This window comes from Neofelis nebulosa, chromosome 1 (assembly GCF_028018385.1).
Source record: "Neofelis nebulosa isolate mNeoNeb1 chromosome 1, mNeoNeb1.pri, whole genome shotgun sequence".
NCBI lineage: Eukaryota > Metazoa > Chordata > Mammalia > Carnivora > Felidae > Neofelis > Neofelis nebulosa.
The window spans coordinates 157307719-157333627 of NC_080782.1; the positions used below are offsets into that span (position 1 = coordinate 157307719).

Here is a 25909-nt window from a genome sequence, read left to right on the forward strand (position 1 = left end):
TCTGTTCTCTAGAGGAATAAAAGACATAAGTGTTTGGTGATGAAACATCCATAAAATAGTTGTTCTCAAGCTACTAATTAAAAAAAAAATACTGAAGAGAATTCAACCCAATCACTTTAGCTGTGGAACGTTTGCTTACAATTTAGACATTTGAGTGAAGTCTCAGTCTGGTTCAATACCAACCAGAGCCAGTTTAATTGATAACCCTTGGATTCTTAGAAGGAAATGTCTCCATAAGAAATCTCAGAATGATTATGACGACATTCTGCAGGTTATTTAAACGTTCTCTTGGGTTCTCTGGTGCAATGTGCCCCAAAGTTTTTGTGGCACTGAAGTGTAAAATCCATGGCTCCAGTTAAGGTTTCATCTTTAAATACTTCTAACAATCTTCTTTTTGATGGTTTGTGTCTTTCAACCTGAATCTCCTGCCATCACTTCAAGGAAGGAAGGAGACCTCTATGAGGATAAGAAATAAGGAAACAAAGGAAGTTCCATTTTATCTGCTTATTTTCTAAGGTCTTATCTCTTGTGATGTTGTCTGTAACTAGTTTTGCTTTTGATTCATATACCTTTTTCTAGATATAAGTCATCTGCTGTTATCACCTTCTTCACCTACATTCTAAGGGTAAGAAAACCATTTGTATCTCTTAAATAATGTGCATGGGGCCAGGGTGGGGTATGGGCGGGAGAATGGATAAGAAAGGTCAATGGTTTGATAAAATTCAGATATTTTTTGCACCTCCATTTACAACAAACTTGATATAAATTTAAAACATAAAGACTTAAGTAAGATGCCAAAACAATTAAATTGAATAGGTTTGTAAAGTAGAAATTTTGGTGGAGGTTTAAGGAATTAGGGTGATCTACCTTAAGAAGAATGGACTGGAAGTAGATGAAGCACAAGCCAGGAGTCCAAAGGCAAATATTTTTGACTGAACTAATAAAGCCCAAATTGTAGACTAAAAACTAGTTTTCAAACCTTAAAACATAGGCTATTATTTAATATTTCTGACTACTGTCACATTACTCATTTAGCACACATAAAGGTAGGTTTTTCAAGTGAAAATGGAATACTTAAAATGGGATCATCAGTATAATAATAGATATAGTATATATATATATAGATATAGTATAATATAGGTATATAAATATAGTATAATAGGTATACTATATGTGTATATGCTGTATAGCTATAATATAATATAGATATATAGGTAGAGTGTAATAATAATCATAGAAACATTGAGAGAGGGCTGCAAATTTTCTGTTGCTTCAACTACAAATATCCATTCACTTGTTTAAAACAAATATCACTTTCTTGCAGAAGGGCTTAGGATAAAGATAATCAAATGGAAAATCATTCTGGTAGCATTGTGATAAAGCCAATAACTATTTTATGAACTGATTCTATGTATTGCATTTTGTGGCCCATTTTATTTTATTTTATTTTATTTTTTATTTTTTTTAACATTTTTTATTTATTTTTGGGACAGAGAGAGACAGAGCATGAACGGGGGAGGGGCAGAGAGAGAGGGAGACACAGAATCGGAAACAGGCTCCAGGCTCTGAGCCATCAGCCCAGAGCCCGACGCGGGGCTCGAACTCACGGGCCGCGAGATCGTGACCTGGCTGAAGTCGGACGTTGTGGCCCATTTTAGACACATCAAGAGGCAGTATCCAAAAGGTAGGAGTGCTTTTCATTAATGGTTGTAGCTGTTGGTTGGAAAGATGCTGTTAAGCTGTGTTGAAAGTGCATGGATAATGTATTTATGTGGTTAGAAGGGAACCAATGGCTGACAACATCATCTCTCTGACTGATATCATTCACTTTCTTTCTTCCCCAGAGACCCAGTTTTGTTCTGACTTAAGAGGTCTTCAAAGTTAGCCTTTTTGGTACAGTGTGATTTCACAGGGAGTAGCAAAAGCAAATATTTATATTTATTGTCCCCTCATGTACACATTTGAAATGGGAAAATATTAAGTATAGGAGTCATTAAATTCTAGGAGTAATCTATTGATATGTAGACCATCTGTTATATGCAAGACTGTTCTAATAACTGCAAATATAAAGACTATTTAGATGATGGCTCTACTCTCAAATATGTCACATTGTAGTTGGGAAGATAGAAGGAGCAAATAGAAACCCTAGGCACACTGCTACAAGTTGTGGAATCAAGTGGAAAAGCTATCATGGGGGTAAGAGGATGGTGTTCTCCCTGGTCAGAAGATTGAGAGCATCAGGGAGAGATTCAAGATATGTTTATGGGACTCTGATTACCATCAGGATCTAGTCCATTTTACTTGGAAAGGGACTAAATATAAAGTTTATAATATTCAGTAAGTAAAATAAACCAGATTCTATGATGCTCTGGTAAAGTGTCTTCCTGATTCCTCAAACACCATTCAATACTGCAGAGCCTCAAGGTTGCTGTTTCTTGAGCCTCTGCCCTTGGGCTCATTCTTTCTTATCTCTGTGCTAAAATTGCTAAACTATGTATAGAGTATTATAATTTTTCTAGACATATGTATTTCTGTAAATGAGTAGTAGTATGTGTTTTTAATAAAAAATACATCCTGCACATATTTACATGACCAGAAACCCTAAACTACATCACTATTATCAATAGGTACAAGGTAAGCTGCAGAGTTTAATTTTGTCAGTCTGGTGATGTTGATTATTTAGATTGTTTCCAGTTTATTTTTACTGTCAAAAGCAATGGCTGATTAGCATCTTTGCATATACTCACATCTTCATACTATTTTTTCCTCAGAATAAATTTGTAAAAATAGCTAAAGTGTAGATGTTTATAAAAGATGTTTTATATAAAATAAATGTTGCCAAAAATATCTAGAGAAAATCTTTTAATTTTCTCTAGAACCCGCTTTCTCATACTGAAAATCCTAAATGTATGGGGTACCTGGCTTCCTCAGTTGGTGGAGGGTGCAATTCTTGATTTTGGAGTTGTAAATTTGAGCCCCACGTTTGGTATAGAGATTACTTAAAAATGAAATCTTAAAGAATATTCTAAGTGTTACTGTCATTCTTTGAAAATACCTTTTTCTTATGAAAAATAATATTTCTTTGTCTAAAAGTTTTCTTTTAGAAATGTAATACGTTTTTTACTCAAGCTTTTGAGCCACCTGATGTAAAGATTGTGAGTTTAAAAGAAAAGTCTTAACCTTTAACTCTAAATTGTAATTTTTTTTTTTTTTAATCTGTAGGGGAGACAAAATTTTACCTCTATTCATGTAATGTTTAGGTGAGATTCTTTAACAAAATGACAAATCAACAAAAGAAAAACAGCTTATTAATGCATGCAGTGTATAACACCTAGGAGAAACCAAAACAAAAAAAGTAACTCAAGGTGATGTCTTAAAACTGAGACTAATATAGCATCTTCAAAAAAGAACAATGAGTTTGTAGAGAAATTATAAGACTCTCAGACTTCCAAGAGCAGCACATTGGAAATGTAAATATAAGGGAGGGAACAAATAGAGTAAGATTTTTTGCAGATTTATTAGGGGCCATCTCTGGGCTGATAAGAGTCTGTCTCTAGGAAAAGGATAATTTATATTCTGCCCTTAGGTAGAAAAGAGAATTATCTGAGTTTGCTTCTGCTTAATTTCCTTCAGCTCAAAATAACTTTTATGTCAGAGAAAGAGTTTGGGGTGATATTTTTGGTTTTCCTTCACTTCCATATACATATTATTAAATTAATCCTTCCATTTATTTGAATTCTTATGTGCAGCAACCATTTACATGCTATGATTTTCTGTATATTTTGGAGAGTGGTGGTGGTGAGGGATGTTTATTTCTTTTTTTTTTATGTTTTATTTATTTTTGAGACAGAGAGAGACAGAGCATGAACGGGGGAGGGGCAGAGAGAGAGGGAGACACAGAATTGGAAGCAGGCTCCAGGCTCTGAGCCATCAACCCAGAGCCTGACGCGGGGCTCGAACTCACGGACCGCGAGATCGTGACCTGAGCTGAAGTTGGCCGCTTAACCGACTGAGCCACCCAGGCGCCCCGAGGGATGTTTATTTCTAATCCGTCTTTTCTGTCTAGTTGTTCAGCTTCTGTATTTTGCATAGGTGTTACAGAGGTGAATGTACTGTCAATTTTTAACATTTTTCCCTCTGGACATTTAACATATGCTCATTCTTTCAGATACACTTTAGAATTATTTCACCAAGTTTCTCCAGAAAAAAGTTCCTATTAGAATTTCAATTAAGAGTGCATTTTGTTAATTTTACACTTTTCTCCAAGTTTAGTACCAGCTATTTCATCATTTTTGTTGATATTGTGTATCAATATTTTGTTGATGTTATGAACAAATATGTTAACATATCATGAGAGTATTTGACACTATAACTGACACCAGAAAGGGTCCATGTGGCAAGTTATGTGAGCTGAGACCTAGGATTATAGAAACCACATAAATAGAGAATAATTGTGTTCCAGGCAGGGGGGACTTTTGAGTCTGGTTATTTTCTTGGAAACAAATGTGAGAAACTGGCAAAGCACTAGAGAACAGAGTCCTGAATATTCAGGCTACCAAAGTTCATGCAAACCACATTCAGGACTTTTATCATTAGCCCAAAAATAATGCTGAACTTTAAAGCATATTAGGAGGGAGAGGGAGGGGTGCCCATGACTCAGTCACTTAAGCGTCTGACTTTGGATCAGGTCATGATCTCACAGCTCATGAGTTTGAAACCTGTGTCGGGCTCTGAGCTTCAGCCCCTGTTTGTGCTCTCTCTCTCTCAAAAATAAACATTATTTTTTTTAACAAAAGGAGAGGGAGTGGGTTTATATGAACAGATTTGCAGATATGGTTTTTTAATGCATTGCTGGGTTTAATAACTAATATTAATTTGGGGGAGATTTTAATCCACATTTATAATTGAGAGTAGTTCATAATTATGGGGCATTAGTGTGTGTGTGTGCATTTTTCAGGTTCTCTGATATTAAAAAAAATAACGTTTATTCATTTCTGACAGAGAACAGAGCATGAGTGGGGGAGGGGCAGAAAGGGAGAGGGAGACAGAATCTGAAGCAGGCTCTAGGTTCTGAGCTGTCAGCACAGAGCCCAGTGCGGGGCTCCAGCTCACTGATCATGAGATCATGACCTGAGCCAAAATCAGACACTCAACTGACTGAGCCACCCAGGCACCCCAGGTTCTCTGATATTTTAATGAACAATGCCTGTAATTTTATTTAGTGTGTTTTATTATATAATAGAATCACTTTATCTTTTTGTTGGTTTGTTTTTATTTCAATTCCAGTTAGTTAACATACAGTATAATAGTAGTTTCAGGTGTACAATTTACTAATTCAACAAATGAGTGAAGAAAAAAATAAGGTTGAATAATGATCAGATGGACAATGCAGTGATTCAATTTACTATATTGCATAATTTTCACCCATATCTACAACTTAATGGTTATGTCTAGATGAGGCAGGTCAGTTTCATAGTTGCCATAAACTTCCCAATTCAATAAAACATCTTCCTAAATTATTTGGTTACTTTAATTAACTCAATCAATTGTTTTACAGCCCTATCCGTGTTTTAAATAAACATGAAGCCAACTCTAGGTGAAGATCTGTGGGGTCCACACATTCTTCAATAATAACTACACTCCCTTAAACTGATCAATTGCCAAATATCCATTCGTCTTCATGCCATGGAGACTCAGCTTCAAAATTGTTCCTCAACAAGAAGAAATATCCAAGAAAGAACCTGCAAATCCACCCCACAACATATACACATGAACAAAATGTTTAATATTGTACAAGTAATTTTAATTTACTAATGCTTATACTTACATCTTAAATGATTCATATTATCTACTGGAATTTTCTTTAACCCCCCACTTATTTCCTTACCACTCTAGGTCCAACTTAACACCATGGTTGGAGACAATAAAACCTGTTCCAGTGACTTCACCCTCATAGGGCTCTTCACTCATGGTGCAACCTCAGGCTTCCTTTTCAGCATAATTTGTGCTATATTCTTCATGGCCATGATAGTTAATGGGGTCATGATCTTCCTGATCCATATAGACCCTTACCTCCATACCCCCATGTACTTCCTGCTCAGCCACCTCTCCTTCATTGACATGATGTACATCTCTACCATTGTGCCCAAGATGCTGGTCAATTATCTTGTGGGCAAGGGGACTATCTCCTTCGCTGCCTGTACAGCCCAGCACTTTCTCTACATGGGCTTTGTGGGGGCTGAATTTTTCCTGCTAGGACTCATGGCTTATGACCGCTATGTGGCCATCTGCAACCCGCTTCGCTATCCTGTTCTTATGAGCCACCGGGTCTGTTGGATGATCTTGGCCAGCTCTTGGTTTGGTGGTGCTTTGGACAGCTTCCTCCTCACTCCGATCACCATGAGTCTCCCGTTCTGCAGTTCCCGCAAGATCAATCACTTCTTCTGCGAAGCACCTACCATGCTGAGGCTGGCCTGTGGTGACAAAGCTGCCTATGAAATGGTAATGTATGTTTGCTGTGTCATGATGCTGCTGATCCCCTTCTCTGTGATAATTGCTTCCTATGCCCGAATTCTCATCACAGTGCACCAGATGAAGTCAGCAGAAGGGAAGAAGAAGGCTTTTGCCACCTGCTCATCACACATAATGGTGGTGACCTTGTTTTATGGGGCCGCCCTGTATACATATATGCTTCCCCAATCCTACCACACACCGATCAAAGACAAGGTCTTCTCCGCCTTTTACACCATTCTCACTCCTTTGTTAAATCCTCTCATTTACAGCTTGAGAAACACAGATGTAACTGGGGCCTTTAAAAGGGTCTTGGCAAGATGTCAAGGGGTTCATGGTGTGACACGGGAAGGATTCTGACAGTCTAAATCATCCACATCTGCTCAGGGGTGCATGGGTGCTGTTACTTGGGGTTATACCATAGGTAATATTACTAATGTATTCAGCAACTGCCAATGCCAGTTATGCTGAAAAGTGCATCAGCACTAATTTTGTCAAAAATGTGAAACCTTGTAACATGAATAATGCCAGAGTGCCTAAATACCGCTGGTGTTTATTATTTCTCCATGTCCTCCCATTCTGTTACTGGACGCAATGGGTCCCTTTGCTTGGTGAATGCAAGCCAGTAGCACATACAATGCATACAGTCAGTCTGGTATGGAAGCTTTTATTTCCTTGCAGTAACTAAGGAGAATACTGGGGATATTTCCTAAAGCATTGTATCTCTTTGGGGATAGTGCAATTAGCTTTTATTTAGTATGCAGATGGGGCAGAGGCCAGAAGCTTGCATATACACTAGGGAACTTATACATATTCTATTACTTAGGCATTCCAGGTTTACTGTGCATACTTACCACATTTACATGATAGTGCATATGTCTCAAGTTCAAAAAATTGCCTAGGATCTGCCTCCAGAGCAGATTTTAGTGTTGTAATCCTCTAAAGTTAAAGGTAGAGAAGTTCAGGGGAATTCTGCACATGCTTCAGCTCTGATCTGGCTCAAAATGGTTCTGTGTTAAATCCCATGTCTGCACATATCATGTCCTCTTCTAAGGGTCTTGGTGCTTTGCCTTTTCACGTGGGTCTTCTGAGTTGGGTTCCTGAAAAACATCTTATAGAAAAAACTTTACATACTACCTGGAGCAACCCTCTATGCTGGTTACGATTTCAGTTCTTTTTTTTTTAATTGTTGTTTTACTTTTCTATTGCTTTGATCATTGATAGAAATAAATATGTGTGCTGATGAATAGGGGCACATGTACCCCAATGTTTATAGCAGCACTTTCAACAATAGCCAAATTATGGAAAGAGCCTAAGTGTCCATCAACTGATGAATGGATAAAGAAGATGTGGCTTATATATACAATGGAAAACTACCTGGAAATGAGAAAGAATGAAATCTGGCTATTTGTAGCATTGTGAATGGAACTGGAGGGTATTATGCTAAATGAAATAAGCCAGGCAGAGAAAAACAGACATCATATGTTTTCACTCATATGTGGATCTTGAGAAACTTAACAGAAGACCATGGAGGAGGGGAAGGGGAAAAAAGTTACAGAGAGAGAGGGGGGCAAACCATAAGAGACTCTTAAGGACTGAGAACAAACTGAGGGTAGATGGGGGGTTGGAGAAGAGGGGAAAGTGGGTGGTGGGCGGGGAGGAGGGCACTTGTTGGGATGAGCACTAGGTGTTGTATGGAAACCAAGGTGACAACAAACTATACAACTCCAATTCTTATCTCACACCACTCCTCTGATTGTAATTAATTTATATAAATGCTCCCAAATGTCTGGTTAATATTACATAGTCTGATCACTGTCAGTGTTCTCATAAAAATTAGTGATGTTTATTACATTGTTTAAAGGCATATTGATGGGGTTTATGAAAGGGTTAGAGGTGTATACATTTGAAAGAGACTAAAGTGTCAGAACACTTCAAAGGGAATACTTAAGTACACACAAATCAGTATTTAGAAAACCCAGACATCTTTCTTTGATTAGCAACTGAAAACATTCTTCCTTTATGTAAATTTAGAGCTGGAGAAAATGAATCATATATTATTGCAGAAATGCAGACTAATCCTCTGTAGGTCAATTCTATGATGTTATATTTGTTAAATGGTAATTAATTATTACATCAGAAGACATTGAGAGATGAGAGAGAAAAAAGTGCTCAGTTAATTCACAAATTCACTAACCCATTTTAAGTTTCTTCAATTCATTAAAATTATTAGATTTCTGGAATGTCTCTCTAGATGTAAGTTGTGTGGGGATGTTTTTATAAATCTTTCTCTTTCAAAGAAAAAGTGAATAGCCCACTTTTTCTTTGTTGCAACATTTGGTTTTCCATTGGATAACATTTCAAAATGGAAGAAAAGAAGTCGTTTTTCATTTGAAAGCTAGAGCTGGCAAATTCTTTGGAAATGACTTAGTACAATTTCTTTAGGAAGCTGAAATCCAGAGAATGCATGTGTTTAGGTTTAATTGTAGACCCAGTTGAAGAATTTGAACCATATCCCAGACCTCTTGGGCCATTTCTGCATGGTGCTATGCCAGGCTTTGTGTTCTTACCAGTCTGAAAAAATCCTGACTGGGTTCAGTGATGTTTTGCTGCCGACAGGCACTTGTTGTGGTGGGTGAGGTAAATACACCCAAGCCTTCTACTGCACTATAAAAGCTGTTGAGTGGTAGACAAAATATTTAACCAATGAAACAGTACACGTTGGAACACTGTGGATTGGACTACCAGTTAATCAGGAAAACAGACCTGCTTGCATCTAATTCAGCAAGGCTATCAGTTGCAAACCAGAGTTAATCTTTTTGAGTCTTTCTTTCTGGAAGATCTCATATCCTTTGATCTTTTCAGACTGGCTTGGGGAGCATCATGTATCAGATATTAGGGAGTTTCTTTCCAACTCAAAGATGGTAAAGTACAAGAAACACAATACATAAAACAGAAAAGAAAGAGGGGACTGATCCTGAAAACTGAGCATTAATTTCAGGTCCATTTTTTTCAAGAAACTCTGCCCATCACTTAATATCAATGGAACCAAATTTCCTCTCCTGTGACATTTTAGCTAATATATATTTTTCTTTATAAGATTTTAAAGATCAAATATGAAAAATGTAATTAATGTTAGTATTATTTTAGCTATTTTTAACAAATGTAATTGCTTTTCATCTTCATAATATCCGTGCTTTTTTTTCTTACTTCCCCCATTTTCCTTTTTCTATCCTTAGCTTACATAATCATACTCCCTTGTTAATTATACTAAGGTACAAAGGATTGATAATAGGTAAATTTAATATCCCAACTACAGGAATTGAAAGTAAATGTTATTAGAATGATTAGAAAAAGGATAAATAAGCATACTTTCAAAATATAATAATTAAAACAACAATTATATTGAATCATACTACTACTAGAATGGCTATAATTTGGGGCACCTGGGTGGCTCAGTCGGTTGAGCGGCCGACTTTGGCTCAGGTCACGGATCTTGCAGTCCATGAGTTCCAGCCCAACGTCGGGCTCTGTGCTGACAGCCTGGAGCCTGTTTCGGATTCTGTGTCTCCCTCTCTCTGACCCTCCCCCGTTCATGCTCTGTCTCTCTCTGTCTCAAAAATAAATAAATGTTAAAAAAAATTTTAGAATGGCTATAATTCAAACTGCTGGCAATACCAAAATTCTAAAATACAGGAATTCACATTCATTGCTGGTGGGGATGCAAAATAGTACATCTACTTGAAGAGACAGTTTGGTAGTTTATTACAAAATTAAACATACCCGTACCATATGACCTGGAAATTGTGTTTCTCATGATTTACCCAACTGATTCGGAAACTTATGTTTATACAAAAACCTGCAAGTGGATGTTTATAGAATTTTTTTTTCATAATCACCCAAAACTTAGAATTAATCAAGTTATCTTTAGTAGGTGAATGGACAAACTACAGTACATTTAGACAATAGAATATGATACAGCAATAAAAAGAATTGAGCTACCAAGCCATGGAAAGACATGAAGGAATCTTCAACGTATAGGACAAAGTGAAAGAAGATAATCTGAAAAAGCTACATACTATATGATTCCAGCTATATGACATCCTAGAAAAAGAAGCTCTATAGAAATAATAAAAAGATTAGGACTGCCAAGGGCTTAGGGAGAGGAAAGGATGAATAGGGAGAACACGCAGGATTTGGGGCAGTTAAACTATTCTGTATGATGCTGTAGTGGAAGTTACATGACATGCATTTGTCCAAATTCATAGAACAGGATGAGTGAATCCTGATATAAACTATAGACCATAACTAATAATAATGTATGAAAATTAGTGCATCAATTATAATATATGAACCACACTAATACAGGATATAAATAATAGGAGAAAGAGAAGGAATATATGGTAACTCACTGAACCATCTGCTAAACTCTCTGTGAACCAAAAAAAGTAAGATTTAAACTTTATTAATAAAAACCTTCTTAAAACCCATGTAACCCTCTGATACTGTATTTCACTCAAGAAATCACTAGAAGCTGTCACAAGATATAATGGAGCTGGTAAAAGTGGGGTGGGGATGGGCATTAAATAATAAAAGTTTGTTAATTTTATTAGCCTTACTTTTAGGATTTGGCTGTGTGTATTTTGGGAGTGGGTAGCAATGAGGATAATATTTTTTAGAAAGAATAGTTAATTAGTAGAACTTGGACCAAATGTCATTTAGTTTCACTTGTGCATATGGTAGGTAACATTTCCTTAGCATTCCACAGTTCAAGTCAGCATTCCTTCCCCCTCCTGAATATGTAAGAGAGTACTGGTAATGCAGAATCTGTGTGTGGAGGAGAAATAAACGGTCAATATTTCCCTGATCTCTGTCTTCTCCACACTAGGAGAAAACAATCTCAAATGAAAGCTGTTACTGCAAGGAAAAGTCTTCATTAGAGTGAGTGGAATGGTTTTCTTCTCAGAGAGTATTTTATCATTCAATACAAGTTTCAAATACTAAAAGTTATGTAGCTCAGACCATAATAGCTGTGCAAATATAGTGCAAAATTTTTAAGTCCTTTAAAGGAGTATGTAGTCATTTTTCCACTTGTGAGCTATTCAGGCGTGGAACAGAAAAATCAGGTTGAACATCAGTGCTAGAGCCAATGGATAAGGTCAGGAATTTGTGCTTCCTCTGGTGGAAACCTATAAGGAAAATACATAACTTGTATTCATAGAAGAATTAGTAATGCCTAGAACAGTGACTAATTTGACTTTTAGTCCTGCTAATCACTCATGCTGTCACTTAGATGACTCTGCCGTCTCAGCCTGTTTCTTTGTAAATGAAATGGGTAATATTCCTGCAGATATAATTGCTAATTCTTTCAAAAAAAAAAAACTTGACAATAGTTTGAGTAGTGCACAGGCCCTTTCAGCAACTTCAGGAAGTATATGACCAAAGTTTTAAACTGTGGTTTCTATTCTGATGTTTAGAACATCATGAACACATGATTTGCTTAAAAATGATGCACCTGTATATAGCAGATAGAGTGATTTTCGGCATTAATTGGTGTCCCTAAGAAGAACAAGACCATCCATGGGAAGGAGTACAGGTGAATTGAACACTGTGGTGAGACAAGGAATCCAGTGGTCTTCCAGGACCTGACAAGGGCCTGACAATCAGCAAGCACTGTGTAGATGACGTCCAAAGGAAATGTGAGGAATCTTTCATACAGGAAGAAAGTTCAAGGGAATAAGTACAATGACTGATCAATGGGTTTATGACATGTGCTGATTTCAACAATTGACAGTGGCTTCTTGGATTTCTGTGTTGAGAATTTCATCAAGGACAAGGCCAGAGTTAAGGTTTGTAAGAAGAGTGGTATAATCTCATCAACCAGGATGGATACAGGCGTGCTCCTGGGGGTGAGTGCCAGGGTGTAGTTGCCAGGCACAAATACCCTGTATTTGTAATTACTGATTTGTTCAAAATGATTATTCTAAAGATAAGGAAACAGAGTTCCAGCAAGCTATACTAGGTTACACAATCTGCTGTCAAGAGCAGCATTGGCAAAAAATTCAGATCTCTTGCATCGAATGTTTTTATCTATAGAACCATTTTTTTGTTGATGAGAAAACTCAGTAACAATTGAAAAAAAATAAAATTTTGTGTTTTCTGAGGCTCAGGAGAATTCACACCCGTGTGCATGTATACTTGCATTCGCTCGCATGCGTGCGCGCTCACACACACACACACACACACACACATAAACATAGTTTGTAAAGAATGGTGGCCAATACAAGAAGTTAAACTTTCACTATTTGCAGATCATATGACACTCTATATAGAAAATCTGAGACTCCACCAAAAAGCTGCAAGAACTGATAAATGAAATAAGTAAACACAAAGGATACAAATCAACACACAAAAATCTGTTGCGCAAGTATCGTACTGTGCATCGACAGCTTTGTAATATAGCTTGAAATCTAGTATTTTGGTGTTTCCAGTTTTGTTTTTATTTTTCAGTATTGTTTTGGATATTTGGGGTCTTTTCGGGTTCCATACAAATTTTGGGATTGCTTGTTCTAACTCTGTGAAAAATGCTTGTGGTATTTTGATAGAGACTGCATTAAATGTGCAAATTATTTTGGATAGTATAGACACTGTAACAATGTTTGTTCTTCTAATCCATGAGCATGGAATGCTTTTCCATTTCTTTATGTCCTCTTCAGTTTCTTTCATAAATGTTCTATCATTTTCGGAATACAAACCTTTCACCTTTTTAGTGAGGTTTATTCGTAGGTATTTTACTGTTTTTAGTGCAATTGCAATTGGAATTGATTCCTTGATTCCTATTTCTGCTGCTTCGTTATTGGTGTATGGAAATGCAACATATTTCTGCACATTGATTTTATATCTATGATTTTGCTGAATTCATGTATTACTTCTACAATTTTTTGGTGGAGTCTTACAGGTTTTTCTCCATAGAGTATCATGTCCTCCACAAATAGTGAAATTTTTACTTCTTCCTTGCCGATTTGGATGCCTTTTATTTCTTTTTGTTGTCTGATGCTTAGGCTAGCACTTCCAGTGCTATCTTAAATAGTAATGGTAAGAGTGGACATCCCTGTCTTATTCCTGACCCGGGAAAGTCTTTCAGTTTTTGCTAAGACTGATGTTAGCTGTGGGTTTTTCATATATGGTCTTTATGATGTTAAGATATGTTCTATGTGCCCCTACTTTGTTGAGGTTTTTTTTTTTAATCAAGAATGAATGCTGTATTTTGCCAAATGCTTTTTCTGCATCTATTGACAAGATCATAAGGTTATTATCTTTTCTTTTATTAATATGGTGTACTACATTGATTGATTTGTGAATATTGAACCAGCCCTAGAGCCCAGGAGAGATCCCACTTAATCATGGTGGATAATTCTCTTAATGTACTGTTGAATTGTTGAGAATTTTTGCACCCAAGATCATCAAGAACATTGGCCTATAGTTATCCTGTGTAGTGGGGTCTTTGTTTGGTTTTGGAATCAATGTAATGTTGGCTTCATAGAAAGAGCTTGGACTTTTTCCTTCTATTTATATATTTTGGAACAGTTTGAGAAGAACAGGTATTAACTCTCCTTTAATGTCTGGTTGAATTCCCCTGGGAAACCATCAGACCCAGGAGTCTTGTTTGTTGGGAGATTGTTGATTACAGATTCAATGTCTGTGATGGTTATGGATCAGTTCAAATTTTCTAATTCTTCCTGTTTCAGTAATAATAGTGAGTTTCTAGGATTTTGTCCATTTACCCAGATTGCCTAGTTTGTTGGCATATAATTTTTCGTAGTATGCTATTATAATTGCATTTTGTGGTGATGGTTGTGATCTCTCCTTTTTAATTTGTGATTTTATCTGTTTCTTTTTCTTTTGATGAGTCTGGCTAAGGGTTTATCAATTTGTTAATTCTTTCAAAGAACCAGCTCTTAGTTTTTTTTTTAATACAATTACTTATTTTTTTTCTAAAAAAGTATTTATTTCTGCTCTAATCTTTATTATATTATTTCTTCTGCTTTCTTTAGGCAAAAACAGACACATGGATCAATGTAACAAAGTTCAAGTTATATTAAAAATCTGTAATGATCATACACCAGGGTACAAACACAAATATAAACACACATGCTAATGGAACAGAATAGAAAACCCAGAAATAGACCCACAACTATATAGTCAACTCATCTTTGACAAAGCAGGAAATAACATTTAATGGGAAAAAGACAGTCTTTTCAACGAATGATGTTGGGAAAACCAACATACATGATAGGAACATGTAGAAAAATGAAACTGGACCACTTTCTTATACCATACAGAAAAATAAATTCAAAATGGATTGATGACCTAAATGTAAGACTTGAAACAAAATCCTAGAGGAGAACATCAGCCTTGTAACTTCTTTGTAGATGTGTCTCCTGAGGCAAGGGAAACAAAACCAAAAATGAACTATTGGGACTTTATCAAAATAAAAATCTCTGCACAGCAAAGGAAACAATAAAAAACTAAAAGGCAGCCTTCTGAATGGGGAAAAATATTTCAAATGACATATCTGATAAAATGTTAGTTTTTAGTTACAGTTTTAAGAATTAGAAGAGTTAAGTTCCTGAAAATTATAAAGATTTAGTATATGAAAAAAAATGACATTGAAACTGACTGGATAAAGGAATAAATTATCAATAGTTGATTTTAAGACAAATACATAATTTTCAGAGACAATACAGTAAATCTCTGCTTCATATTCATATCTCCAATTTCTAGACTTTGAAGAATTAAGTGTAAAACATCCCCACATACAGACAAATGAAAACTGATAAAAGTTAAAAAACAAGTTTCTCACAATGAAGCTATTCAAGGATTTCAAAGTATAGAATCAGCAGAAGAAACTACAGATGTAATGATGACTTTTACTCCATAATTAAAAAAATATTATTGATTAACAAAAAAAAGCTATGAACAATAACAAAATAAAAAAAACAAGAAAATGCAAGCAATACTTGAGACATACAGGGAAGACACATATTCATACTTAAATATTCAAAGAGAAAGTTAAAAAAATAGCATTTATAATAAATAAAAACAAATGGACAGATATTCAAAGTTTTAACCTTACTCAAAAAATTTAAAAATAATTATATTAAGTCATCTTACGCCAGAATTACCAGACATGTAAATTTGTGTGTTTATTTAATTTTACAGTGTTATGAGAATGCACCAGGGAAATGGGAACTGATAGGCAGTAGAAAAGTAAAGTGGGAAATTGTAAAAATGCAACTTAAAAGTGAAATAAAGAGGCACCTGGGTGTCTCAGTAAGTTAAACATCCAACTCTTGATTTTGGATCAGGTCATGATATCACAGTTACGTGATCCAGCCCCACATGAGGGTCTGAGCTAACGGCGCAGAATCTGCTTGGGATTCTCTCTCTCCCTCTCTCTTTGCCCTTCCCCTACTAGCTCTCTCTCTCTCTCATGCTCTCTCTCATATATATGTATATATATATGTATGTATATATATACATATATATGCATACATATATATACAATCTCAAAATAAATACAAACTTAAAAAATAAATAAAAACTTTAAATATATTTACACAAAATGATTAAATAGTTCTGATGGAAGAAAACGTTGTGAAAAAAAACACTCAAGGATCCACACTCAAAATTAAGTATAAGAATTTTTATCATTACATGATTTATTACTGCCACTGTTAAAACAATGTGTGCATCAAAATTGAAATATTGGTTAAATATAATGGAGTATATCCATAAGATAGAATATCCTGTGGACATTGACTGTTACATTTGGAAGAGTATTTCACATGAAGGACACTTCTTAAGAAGTAGTTCGTGAACAATATAAATTGCCAAACTATATGTAATACATAAACATACCCATGCATATATATGTGTTAGTATATAAATATTATACAGTATGTGTGTGTATACACACATAAACTGTACTTACGCATGTATGTATACACACAATGGAAATGCAATTTTGTACAGATAATCTTTTTTTATTTTTTTTATAATTTTTTTAATGTTTATTTTTGAGACAGAGACAGAGCATGAATGGGGGAGGGTCAGAGAGAGAGAGGGAGACACAGAATCTGAAACGGGCTCCAGGCTCTGAGGTGTAAGCACAGAGTCTGACACAGGGCTCAAATTCATGAACTGGGAGACCAAGACCTGAGCCGAAGCTGGACGCCCAAATGACTGAGCCACCTAGGAGCCCCCAGATAATCTTTTTTTAAATATGTTTACTTATTTTTGAGAGAAAGAAAGACAGAGACAGAGAGAGAGAGAGAGAGAGAGAGAGAGAGAGAGAATGAGTGGGGTAGGAGCAGAAAGAGAAGGAGACAGAATCCGAAGCAGGTTCCAGACTTTGAGCTGTCAGCACAGAGCCGGATGCAGGGTTCGAACCCACAAAGCCCAACCAACTGAGCCACACAGGTGCCCCTGTACAGATAACTTTCTATATGATATGTTTCTGGCAACTATCTCTGGATATTAAGGAATATTCTAAATTTTTAAACAATTCATATTTTCCTCAAGGTATGTATTGCCATAATACACAGATGTAATAATTATTATTACATCAATAAAATGTTAAAAAAATAGCATGAATTAGGCTATTTTTAATATTTTTTATTGTTTTTCATGGTAATTCCCACATTTCTCTAGTAGGAAAAGATGCTGGAGGAAATTTCTGATGAAATGGTCAGAATATCAGGGACTTGCACTTGGGAACCAAGTGTTGGAAACATTTTTTCAAAGCCCAATATGACTTTAGGGCTCACTCTCTTCCACCCCATGAATACAATTCTAATTAGCTGTGACAAATCTGTCTCATTAATATATACTGAAATCCATAGGGATGAGATGTGCTCTTTTTAAGAGCACCTCATTTTCTGTCATTGTCATAAAACTATTTAAATTCCTGCCTCTTTTCAATCTGGTTGCTCCCCTTTGTGCTAGGGAATCCAAACACAGAACACCCAGAGATGATTTAGCATTCTTTAATGGTCTGCAGCTTTCTTCCTTCTTAATCTTTCATAATTGTCTCTTTTTTGGTTTCTAGCTATTTTCTTGTAAAGATAGAATGCAAGAATTAACACACCTTTATAGAAGAATGGAAAATTTGTATGATTTGTCCTGGCATTGCAAAATGTCTCAGGAGTTTTAGTATGGGAATTTTCTTTTAATGATACTTCCTTCTGCAGAGTTATATTGCAAAATAGCTCTTGATAACTTGCTGTGCATATCTCTTTGTGCTAATTCCATCACCAGTTGCTAAGGATACTTTTAGTCTATAGTTCAGAAAATTCAAGTTCATAAATACAAATTAAAAACCTCTGTGTGCTGGATTTTCATGCAGCAGACATCTGGGCATACAGACTGGCCAGATCTTGAAATCTCTCCTACCATGGATACCTATGACTGTGAATAGCTTTGTGTTTTTAATTTGTTAACATAAACTAGAAGATAAATCAAATCCATTAAACAATAATTTCTCTTCTAGTAACAGATCACTTTCTGTTTTCTGAAGTCTTTGTTCAATTCCCATTTCTTTCTTAGTTATAGAAAGTTCTTATGCTTTCCTGCTGAGTTTTTTTTTGTATTTATGTATTCATTCATTCATTCATTCATTCATTTATTCATTCATTCATTTTTAACAAATTTTGTATAACCGTCTTTACCTTTGAACAACGCACCCTACTCTGAATGACTGTGTGGAGAGGATTCACCTCTAAGTAAGTGACAGAGATTATCTTAGTTGAACCTAAGTTTAGTATAAACTTAGGCATCAGGTGATTTTTTATATTGAGGATGTGCATTCCCTTCTTTTATGCATACCAAGAAATGTGTGTAGCAAGCTGCTTTTAATACATAGCAGTCAAATTGCATGCCTGAGAAAAGTATCGAGGATTGTAAATTGATGGGGTTAAAATGAGAAGATATTGGGTAAATGAATAAATCATTTTGAAGCTCTTTGGAAATTAAATGGTTGGATTAAATAGTTTGAAGTTTTTCTTCACAATGCAAAATTCATTATTAAAGTTAAGCAATTTAGTGATTATCTAGGGGCTGCTGAAATACTAGACCAACTCTGTTTATTGTTAATTCCTATTTCTTTAATGAAAATCCAGGTCTATTGAAGGTGTCCACCAAGATCACAGGTGACTAATCAAATGCTGATGAGCACATAGCCTGGCTCTTCAAATGACACTTTAAATATTTGTTGAATAAGGAAATAAATGAGCTTCCACAACATTTTTTAAGGGTCTCAATAAATCAAAGACTTATGCAAGTTAAATTTAAGGAAATGGAGACAGGGCTGTCTACAACTCACGGGCTGCAAATCTCAGGTGGAAACTTAGTGATGTGATGACTGCCCCACGTCCCCCACCTCAAATACATTGAGAAGCAGACTGCTTGTTTAATTATTTCTGGAAATTATCTAGAGAATGCATTTCAAATATACAGTTGTAATGGTGCTATTGAGTGGAACAGTGCAAAGAATATTCTTTCCTAATAATACCTGTTTATGTCTGTGTGTACATGATCTTAGCAAAATCTTTCCTTTTCTCTTTTTTTTCTTTTTTAATGACTTAAGCAAAAATTGACCTTATTAATTGGATGGGAAAAGGGCAATATTATTGGAAAGACACAGAAAATTTAAATGAAAAAGTTGCATTTAGTCTTAGTTTATAGGGCATCAATTATGAAAAGTCTTCCTAATTCCCTGCTGGAGCTCCCATCACCACCAGCACTGGCATGATTGCCTTTGTATCCTTGCACTCTTTTTACAGAAAAGAAAACTGAAGTTTGGAAGATGGAGGTCCTTGCCTTAATGACACATAGACAGACTCCTGTAGGTCCTCTGACTTCAAGCTCAGAGCTCTTGCCTTGTCAGTGATGCAAACATTTTACATATCACTCTTCCATAATGATTTTAAAGGTCATACAGGCAACTGTATATTTCCGTTGTAGGTCCTCTGACTTCAAGCCCAGAGCTCTTGCATTGTCAGTAATGCAAACATTTTACATATCACTCTTCCATAATGATTTTAAAGGTTGTACAGATACTTGTATATTTCAGTTCCACTCTGATAGTGGTTCAGAAACATTTTTATAAATGTCCACCGTACCATGGAATAAACTTTAATCAGAAAGAGTGGGTCTCTCTAATTATGGTTATCCAATGGTTATCCAAGTGTGTGATCTCTTTAGAGGTTCTGGCAGGAGGACTACATGGTCAACAAAGGAATATAGTTCTAAGTCACTTCTTGGATTGATGTTGTAAACAATAATAGACACTTGGTGAAATTGTCTGATTACATTGACATTTTACTGTCTAATAATTATGTCTTTCTTATTCAATTTGATTTGATTATGGATGATTACAATTTTTGCAGAATTTAGAAATATAAAGAAGATTCAGGGTTAAATGTAAGGTTTTGCATTTATTTTAAAAACTTCACAAGTGAGGGTTCCTGGATGGCTCATTCAGTTAAGCATCTGACTTGGGCTGAGGTCATGATCTCACAGCTCATGGATTTGAGCCCCACATCAGACTCTGTGTCTGACAGCTCAGAGCCTGGAGCCTGTTTCAGATTCTCTCTCTCTCTCTCTCTGCCCTGCCCTCACTCGCATTCTGTCTCTCTCTCTCTTTCTCAAAAATAAATAAACATTAAAAAAAAAACTGCACAACTAAGAATTGACCTGGCTGGGGAACTCTCATATAATAATTCAACCAGAAGAGTTTTAATGTGTACATAATGTGTCAACAGTGTGATTAATCTGATATAAAAATATAAAAGTAATATTCTTAGTGTATTCTGCATCGGAAAAGCTTCACATGAAGTAGTTGCTGAAATTGAGATATTGCGTTTTAAAATGGACATTGTCAAAGACCATCTCAAGTTAGTGTCTGAAACTTGAGCATTTTGGCAAGGTCTTCATGAGTGCATTCATATGGTAATCAAGAAGCTTGACACAGAAAAGCATGAAGAAAGATTATAACCATATTCACATTATGAAAGGCTGAAAGTTAAAAAGGGAAGAAGCTGCTTCTGAGCAGATCTAGAAGCCAAAGATGGAAGTTTCATGAGGCAATTCTTAATGCAAGTGAGCACAGAGCTTCCTAGCAATGGACCTGTTGCACTGAAAAAACATGAAGTATGTTCTTTCATTTGGCAGAAAGTTCACCAGTGGTCATATAGAATCAGGGAAAGGCTGCAACTTACAACTTAGAGATTCCATTGTAATTTTATTAAAAGGATGGGCTTAGTGATCATCCCAGGCCTGAGCAAGAATCATATCCTGACTTCAAGTTAGGTAGGAGAAGTAATTTCAAACATCTCTACTCAATCAAATGTGTACTCCTTACAAAATAAGGGAATATTTGCAAATGTCAAGATAAAATAAATGTATTACATTTTTTAAAAATTTGTGATATAGTGTAACAAATATAATTTAAGTAAGTTCTGAAGACAATTTCATCCAATAAAGTCATGTCAATTTCATTTAATATTTTTTTCTTTTTTTTCAATTTTATTTATTTATTTATTTTGAAAGAGAGAAAGAGAAAGAAAGAGAGAGAGAGGCAGAGAGAAGAGAGAGAATCCCAAGCAGGCTCCATACTATCAGTATGGAGCCCGATGCAAGGCTGGAACCCATGGACCATGAGATCATGACCTGAGCTGAAGTCAAGAGTCAGATGCTTAACTTACTGAGCCACTCTGGTGCTACTTAATAACTTTTTTCTTATGTTCTCATAATTTCCAGCCCAAGCATATATACGCTTTTCATAGATGTTCAGATTCTCTTCAGGCTTAAATGTGATGTACATATTTCTGAGAATTTATGCTAAAGGAGATTTCCTTCAAGTGAAGACATAATTAGAGAAAAAATATAGAATTTAATGGCTGAAATAGTTTTTCCAGGAATTCCAGAGCCCATACAATTGAATTCAAAGACTATTTTGCAATTCAAATCCATGTATTTTAGTTGAATATGTGGACTACTTAAATAAGAAATTGGAGATTCTCACATACCAATAGTTTTGAAATAACTAACATATATGGGTAAAACATTGGCATTTTACTTTGCATTGTATAAAATATTATCATCTAAGAATTTCTCATTTGATCCATAAAGTAGCCCTGTATATTATATTATCTAAATCTAGGGGCATCTGGGTGGCTCAGTCATTTAAGTGTCCCACTTCAACTCAGGTCATGATCTCATGGTTCCTGAGTTCGAGCCCCACATCGGGCTCTTTGCTGACATCAGAGCCTGAAGCCTGTTTCAGATTTAGTGTCTCCCTCTCTCTTTGCTCCTCCCTCACTCACTCTGTCTCCTCACTCTCTCCCTCTCTCTCTCTGAAAATAAATAAACATTAAAAAATTAAAAAAAATAAATCTAATATAAATGGAAACTGAGGCTCAGAGTGTTTGGGGGAGAGAATCCAAGGTAACAGCATTAACATGAGTAGAAGAACTCAATTCATCTGATTCTAAATTTTGCTTTACTCTATGTCTACTATAATATTGCAGAAGGAAATTCCTGTATAAGGTCACATAATTATTCTAGACATTTTCTGATTATTTTCATTTGTACTAACCATAACAAAGTAATACAATCTGTTCTCAGCAGAAATTTAATAAGTATGGGTCCTTCTCATCATATTTCCTCATAGTAAAATAGCAGATTTAACCAAACAGGACTTGCTCTCTGACCATTTAGAACTTTTACGTGCAAAAAGGAGAGTAAGGCCAGCCAGATGCAAAATAGAGAAGACTTTAGAGTTTGCCTTTGTTATGCTAGGACTATAGGATGAGATAGAGAAAAAAAAACAGAAAGATAGATATTTTTAAAATATTTTGGAATGCATGTGAATGATGAACAGGGAAAACTACTTGACCTTGTAAAGGAATACATAATTTTGCCTCTGTTACTGGGAATTTCGTGCATCATAAGAGTTAGACTAAAAATGTGAAAGGTGTGGAAACAGAATACAACTTATATTTAGGCTATTCCATAAACTTGACAGCAGTTTCCCTTTAGATATATATTTTAATTAGAAAGGTAAAGGAAATGAGGCCGATTGGAAATTGGATGATTTCCAATCATCCGATTGGAAATGATGATGACATGGTATATGGTGTCAGGGAAATTTATAAAATGAGTTTCAAATAGTTTGAAATTCATACACATAAAAAGATAAAAGAGAAAAAATAGAGTTTATTCTATTAAAAACAGCAGTCTTGAGTATAATAATTTGTGTGGTATATTCTCAATTATGACATATTTTCATTAGCAATATTAATTATTGCATATAGTTAAAAAATTCACAAATTTACATTGTTGGCACATTTAATTTGACAGATAATGTAAATGCCTAATTTTTTGATTGTAGGTAAGAGCACAGAATGATTTGAGGCTGCCTGGTCCAAACATCCCTGCTATTAAGAGTATGTGTGACCAGAAGAACATTATTCACAATTCTGCCATCAGTGATATGAGGGTTATAGTTCCTCACTTCTTAGGTTTATTGTGAAGCTCAACAAGTCAATCGAAATGAAGCACTTGGCACAAAGTAAACTCTTCACAGTGTTGTTCTAATTATTCTTTTTAAATTTTTAAATAAGATAGAATAGGTAGAGAGAGTGTGCACAACAGGGAAGAGGAGCAGAGAGAGAGAGAGAGAGAGAGAGAGAGAGAGAGAGAATCTCTCTCCATACTCAGTATGGCGTCCGATGCGGGGCTTGATTCCACCACCCTTGGATCATGATTTGAGCCAAAAATCAAGAGTCAGACATTCAACTGACTAAGCCACCCGGGTGCCCCTGTAATTATTCTTAATAGCATTTTCTTTTCTGTGCAATTAATTCAAATGCTCATATTTGCATAATATTTACAGGAATGGATTAGTTTGGTCAATCTACCTTAAAACACATTGGTAAAATATATCTTACCTTGACATACTTAATGTTAAACATATGAAAAATAATAATTAACTTTCAAAAAAGCTTGTAGATTTTTTCTTTTATCACCACTTGAAATTAAGTAAAATATCAGTATTTTTAATTACCAATCTATATGAAAAAAATTCAATTTCCAAAAATAGCAGGTGGTTTATGGATAACCATGTATGTCCCTGTGTTATTTCCTCTGAATCCTAATTGCAAATACTAAATACTAATAAATAGCGAATGTTGATGCTAATACATAATCCTAATGCCAATTCTTCATCATCCTAAATTTAAATTTATTTCTTAAAAATAAACAAAAATAATTCTATAAGAGTGATTGCCTCTTTTTTTTTCTGAGTTTGCAAGAGTGGTTTTTATTTCCCATTTTCTCCCATACAATTTTGTCTGCAACACAGATGAAATGGTATCAAAAGAATACTCATAATTCTCAAATTCTCACAGTCCACATTGACAATCACTCATTTGTAGCTAAATGGCAGAGATAGACTACTTATCGTCCGTGCTGGGATATTTTTAAGATGTGGTATTGTTGATTATGATAATGATTCCTTTGGGGCACTCGGGTGGTTCAGTCAGTTGAAGGTCTGACTCCTGATTTGGGCTCTGGTCATGATCTCATGGTTTGTGGGATGGAGCCATGCATTAGGCACTGCACAATGTGGAGCCTGCTTGGGATTCTCTCTCAGCTTCTCTCTCTGCCCCTCCCTTGCTCACTCTCTCTCTCTCCCTTTCTCTCAAAATAAATAAACTTAAAAAAGAGATTCATTTAATAAGGACGCCAATTTAAACTAACATAGTAGTTACACACACACACACACACACACACGCACACACACATGCACACACCAGACTAGGGTATGTTTAACAGAATAACAATATGGTTTATACACTATGTGTTGTTATATGTATCACTATAGTACAATAGCATCTGTTGACATAATCTTGTCAAATGTATTTAAAGAATTATTGATTTAAGGTGATCAATTTTATGTAAAAACATTCTATAATAGATTAAATGATAGATACCAGCATCAAAATTGTAAGGAAATATTTTTAGGTATTTTCTTCAGACTTTTACAAGTTTTTGCTTAACAATCAACCTATATGTCCTTATATTAATTCCCTGCGAATATTCTCATTTTATTTGGAAGATTCTAGGTCACAGCAACACCATCATGGGATCCATGGAAATGTACAACACATCCTCTACAGACTTCACCTTGATGGGACTGTTCAACAAGAAGGACATCTCAGGCCTTCTCTTTGCCATTGTCTCTATCATCTTTTTCACTGCATTGATGGCCAATGGGATTATGATCTTCCTGATCCACACTGATTCTCGACTGCACACTCCTATGTACTTCCTTCTCAGCCATCTCTCCTTCATTGACATGATGTACATCTCCACCATTGTGCCCAAGATGCTGGTTGATTATCTGCTGGGTCAAAGAACCATATCCTTTATGGGGTGCACAGCTCAGCACTTCCTCTACCTCACCCTTGTGGGAGCTGAGTTCTTCCTACTGGGCCTCATGGCCTATGACCGCTATGTGGCCATCTGTAACCCCCTTCGCTACCCTGTCCTTATGAGTCGCCAGGTCTGTTGGATGATCATAGCAGGTTCCTGGTTTGGAGGCTTTTTGGATGGCTTCCTTCTAACTCCCATAACCATGACCTTTCCTTTCTGCAACTCCCGGGAAATTAACCATTTCTTTTGTGAGGCACCTGCAGTCTTGAGTTTGGCATGTGCAGACACAGCCCTCTATGAAACAGTAATGTATGTGTGCTGTGTCCTGATGTTGCTGATTCCTTTCTCTGTGGTGATTGCTTCTTATGCCCAAATCCTGACCACAGTCCACCACATGAGTTCAGTTGAGGGAAGAAAGAAGGCATTTGCCACCTGTTCATCTCACATGACAGTAGTGACCTTGTTCTATGGGGCTGCCATGTACACCTACATGCTGCCACACTCTTACCATAGCCCAGCCCAGGATACAGTCTTCTCTGTGTTCTACACAATCCTTACACCAATGCTGAATCCACTCATCTACAGTCTGAGGAACAAGGATGTGACTGGAGCTCTGAAGAGGGCAATGGGCAGGTTCAAATGTACACAAAAAGTGTCAGGAGATGTGTTTTGACAATGTCTTCTTCTCATGTGGATGACAAATAGGAGCCTTTGTGGACATTGTGGCCATGCTCTTAATGAAGGATTAACCTGGAGGGAAGATTTAATTGTGCAGAAGAAGAAAAAGGAAAAGAAAAAGAGCAATATAAGAAATGTATCCTCTTAATCTTCATTCCTTCATCTCTTCTTTCCTTTCTTATATCTTCCATTTATTATGACCTGTTCACTTGCATTCAAAATA

General features: G+C 35.8%; 1 protein-coding gene across 2 annotated transcripts; it reads left to right on the top strand.

Annotated features, from left to right (window-relative positions):
• The first annotated feature begins 298 nt into the window (after positions 1-298).
• Positions 299-25909, top strand: LOC131518762 (olfactory receptor 2T1-like). 2 transcript variants are annotated; one of them, XM_058741146.1, is made up of 4 exons: positions 299-625; positions 5558-5796; positions 5896-6501; positions 24692-25909. In XM_058741146.1, exons 2-4 carry the CDS (start codon positions 5686-5688, stop codon positions 25679-25681), a joined length of 1707 nt encoding a protein of 568 aa, XP_058597129.1. In that variant the 5' UTR covers positions 299-625; positions 5558-5685; the 3' UTR covers positions 25682-25909. The 2 variants fall into 2 exon arrangements, with proteins under 2 accessions (XP_058597129.1, XP_058597136.1); XM_058741153.1 differs by lacking the exon at positions 5558-5796 and having other exon boundaries at positions 299-516.